Consider the following 2,965-nt stretch of genomic DNA (forward strand, 5'->3'; position numbering starts at 1 on the left):
CAGGACCCAGGAGTGATGGGGCTGGGAGGTACCTGGGGACACCGAGGGGCAGGCCGAGGTCAGCAGGGCCCTGGGGGTCCCCACTCCTTCCATCCTCTACTGGCCGGGGTCACGTGCTGGGCCACTTCCAGCCACGGCCAGCTCTGATTCGTCCCCAAAGTGTTGACCACGGCTACGCTCAGTAGCGAGCCGCCCGCGAGGTGCGTGGGCCGTGGCCATGATGCGGGTCCACGTGTGTTACTCCTCCGGGTGTGGCTGGGTTCTGTACCCAAGGCTCCTCCGTGAGGTGCCAACCGCAGAGTCCGGCTCACCGCCAATGTCACAAGCTGGCCCGGCCACACTTCAGAGGCACAAGGGCGGCAACCGTGGCTTCCTGCTCTGCCTCCAGGACAGCGATTGCTGTCGCCCGTCATTCGAAGTGTATTTTTATTCTTCAGAAACACACCATTCAGTCAAAGGGTAGAAACAGCCCACATGTCCATCAACAGACAATGTGCCCTACCCGTGTGACACGCACCATGGGGCCTGTCACAGAACGAGGCGCCGACCCGGCTGCAGCTGGAGGAACCCCGGAAACGTGATGCCGAGCAAAAGAAGCTGGTCACAAAAGCCCACATGATACACATTCCTTCCTATGAATGTCCAGGACAGGGACACCCTCGGGGATGGGGAGCCGAATGGTGGCACCGGGCCTGGAGGCCGTGCGGGAGGGGCGACAGGTCGCGGTCTCTGTGAGCTGACGAAAGCTTCTAGACTCACCTGTGGTGGTGGTTACATGTGTCTGTGAATTTAACAACAGCCACCGAATTGTAACAAACAAACCACACCAGCTGAAATCAACTGAAGCCAAGATCGCAACAATTGAAGCCATAAAACCACTCAGCCGGCCCTGGAGGTTTTCGACACGCGGGACAGTGCGGGCACGTCACCCCTCCGAGGGGTGCGGGCAGCCGTCTGTCCTGGTCACCACCGCACGCGGCTTTGGGGACCGCCGCGCCGGCCCTTCCGACCGGCCACAAGCAGCCTGGCAGTACCTGCAGGTCAGGATCTCCTGGAACTTGACGAACGTCTGCGCCGTGACGTTCAGCTCATAGATGACGGAGTTGATGACGTAGGAGTCACTCTGCGTTTGCACCTCCACGTCGTAGCTGTGACTGTTGGCCACCGCGAGGAAGACCCTCTCTCCGATGCGGAAGACTTCCCAGTCGGCAGCACCGAACGTCTGGGAGGGGACGAGAGGCGCAGGGGGCCCACGTGAACTGAGGCCCGCGGGGACCACGCTGGCTGTGCTCACGTCCCCAGCCCGACCGCCTCCACGCCCCTTCGCGAACGGCAGTGCCAACGACACCTGCGCCAGCGGCGCCGTCCGTGGCGACTGCTTCTTAGCCATCTGTGCCGCCCGCCGCCCACGCCCCGGTGCTGCCGACCGCCCGCCAGGGCCAGCTGCCACGACGCCTCCTCCAGGAAGCCCTCCCTTCTTCCTCCGGTCTGGCCCTGCACGCAGAAGCGACCCCTGAGCACCGCTCGCGTTTCCCGCCACGCGTCCCTGTCTGAGCTTCTCCTTCAGCTCCACCCACAGCCCATCTCTGGGTTCCGGGGCACACCGTTCCTCCATAAATCACTCGTCCCCCTTGAGGGGGAGGCGTGCAGGTCGGCAGGGCAGAACTTTGGCACAAATGGCCGGCTGCGGAGCCTTTGCCCCAGACCGCGAGCTGCACGCGCTGATTTGCATGCACGGCCCCCAGGGAGGAAGTTTACGTCCCACTACGGCAGCATCTCGGGGGCGATGGTGGTTTGGGTGCTCAGGGAGGAAGAGGGACCCAGCCCAGGCCCCGTCCCGAGCCCAAGAGGTTGAGCAGGGGCAGGAACGAAGGGAGACACTTTCTTGGGAAAATAAGGGGCAGGCGCAGGGACACAGGATGGCAGGCCAGGTGGGGGGGACGTGGTGGCCGCCTGCGGCAGGGGCCTGTGGCCGACGCGAGAGCACTCTTGGCAGTCTTGAGCCACCGTCTGTGGATGCTGCTGGGGTCTCAGCTCCCATGTGCACAAAGGGGATTGAGTTGACGCCATCTGTCCCCTGGGGCTGGTGAGGAAGCTCCAGGGACAGACGTGGCATTGAAACGGTCTTTAAATGTTTTGCCTCTGGTCGTTCAGCTTCTGACGCAGGCGGAGACACTTACTCTAGACTGACGCTGCTGCCGACGGCCCCTGTGCGCTCGGATCCAGCGCTTAGACAGAGCACCCGGCCGTCCGAAGGCTCCAGGGAAGGGCCAAGGGCAGGCGGAAGCTGGTGTGGGGTTGGGGTGCGACCCTTGAACGCATTTTTATCTGGCGTCTCCTCTGAGAGCACTTCCTGTCCCATGGCACGTGGCATGGCACTCAAGTGGACTCAGCAGGCCGGTTGCACAGAGGAGTCAAGGGCAGAGTTTGGGGCTTGCAGAGTGCCTCAGGTGGGAGGGGACCGGCCCGGGAAGGAGGGAGCCTGCGAGGCGGGGCCCAGAATCCGCTGCACTAACTTCTTGCAAGTCTTTGCCCGGGACCCGCATTGCACACGTGGGGCGAGATTCCAGGGACTCAGGGACAAACCGCAGCTGAGAGGCTGAAAGCTCTGGCCAGAGGCTTAAACAGCTGGGGACACAGCAGCAATGAGACTTATAGCCAAGAGAAGAAACGATAAACAGAAATCGGCCAACACTGAGCCCATTGGGAGCTGGCAAACACAGACATGCCACGGCGATGCCGAAGGATCCGCAGGGAAGAGGGGATGTGGGGAGCGATGATACGAGACAATCAGAGAGCTACCAAAACGCTCAGAGGAGCCACAGAGAGCTCCTATCCCTGGAGGCGGAATGTCTCTATTCATAAATTTATGAGGGGGGGGGCAAGAGCTGCAGTCCAGACAAAGAACCAGTGACCCAGAGGACAGGCCAGCAGAAATGATCTGACTGAAGCACAAAAGGCAAAA

At 61.9% G+C, this 2,965-nt stretch overlaps 1 protein-coding gene across 1 annotated transcript in view; it reads right to left on the reverse strand.

Annotated features, from left to right (window-relative positions):
• TSPEAR (thrombospondin type laminin G domain and EAR repeats) overlaps positions 1-2,965 on the reverse strand; it is a 41,322-nt gene that overhangs the window by 3,414 nt on the left and 34,943 nt on the right. The window contains exon 8 of the mRNA XM_015597636.2: positions 1,035-1,222. Coding sequence (XP_015453122.1) covers positions 1,035-1,222 — 188 coding nt within the window. The remainder of the gene's footprint in view (positions 1-1,034; positions 1,223-2,965) is intronic.

Source organism: Pteropus alecto, unplaced genomic scaffold (assembly GCF_000325575.1).
Source record: "Pteropus alecto unplaced genomic scaffold, ASM32557v1 scaffold339, whole genome shotgun sequence".
NCBI classification, from domain to species: domain Eukaryota; kingdom Metazoa; phylum Chordata; class Mammalia; order Chiroptera; family Pteropodidae; genus Pteropus; species Pteropus alecto.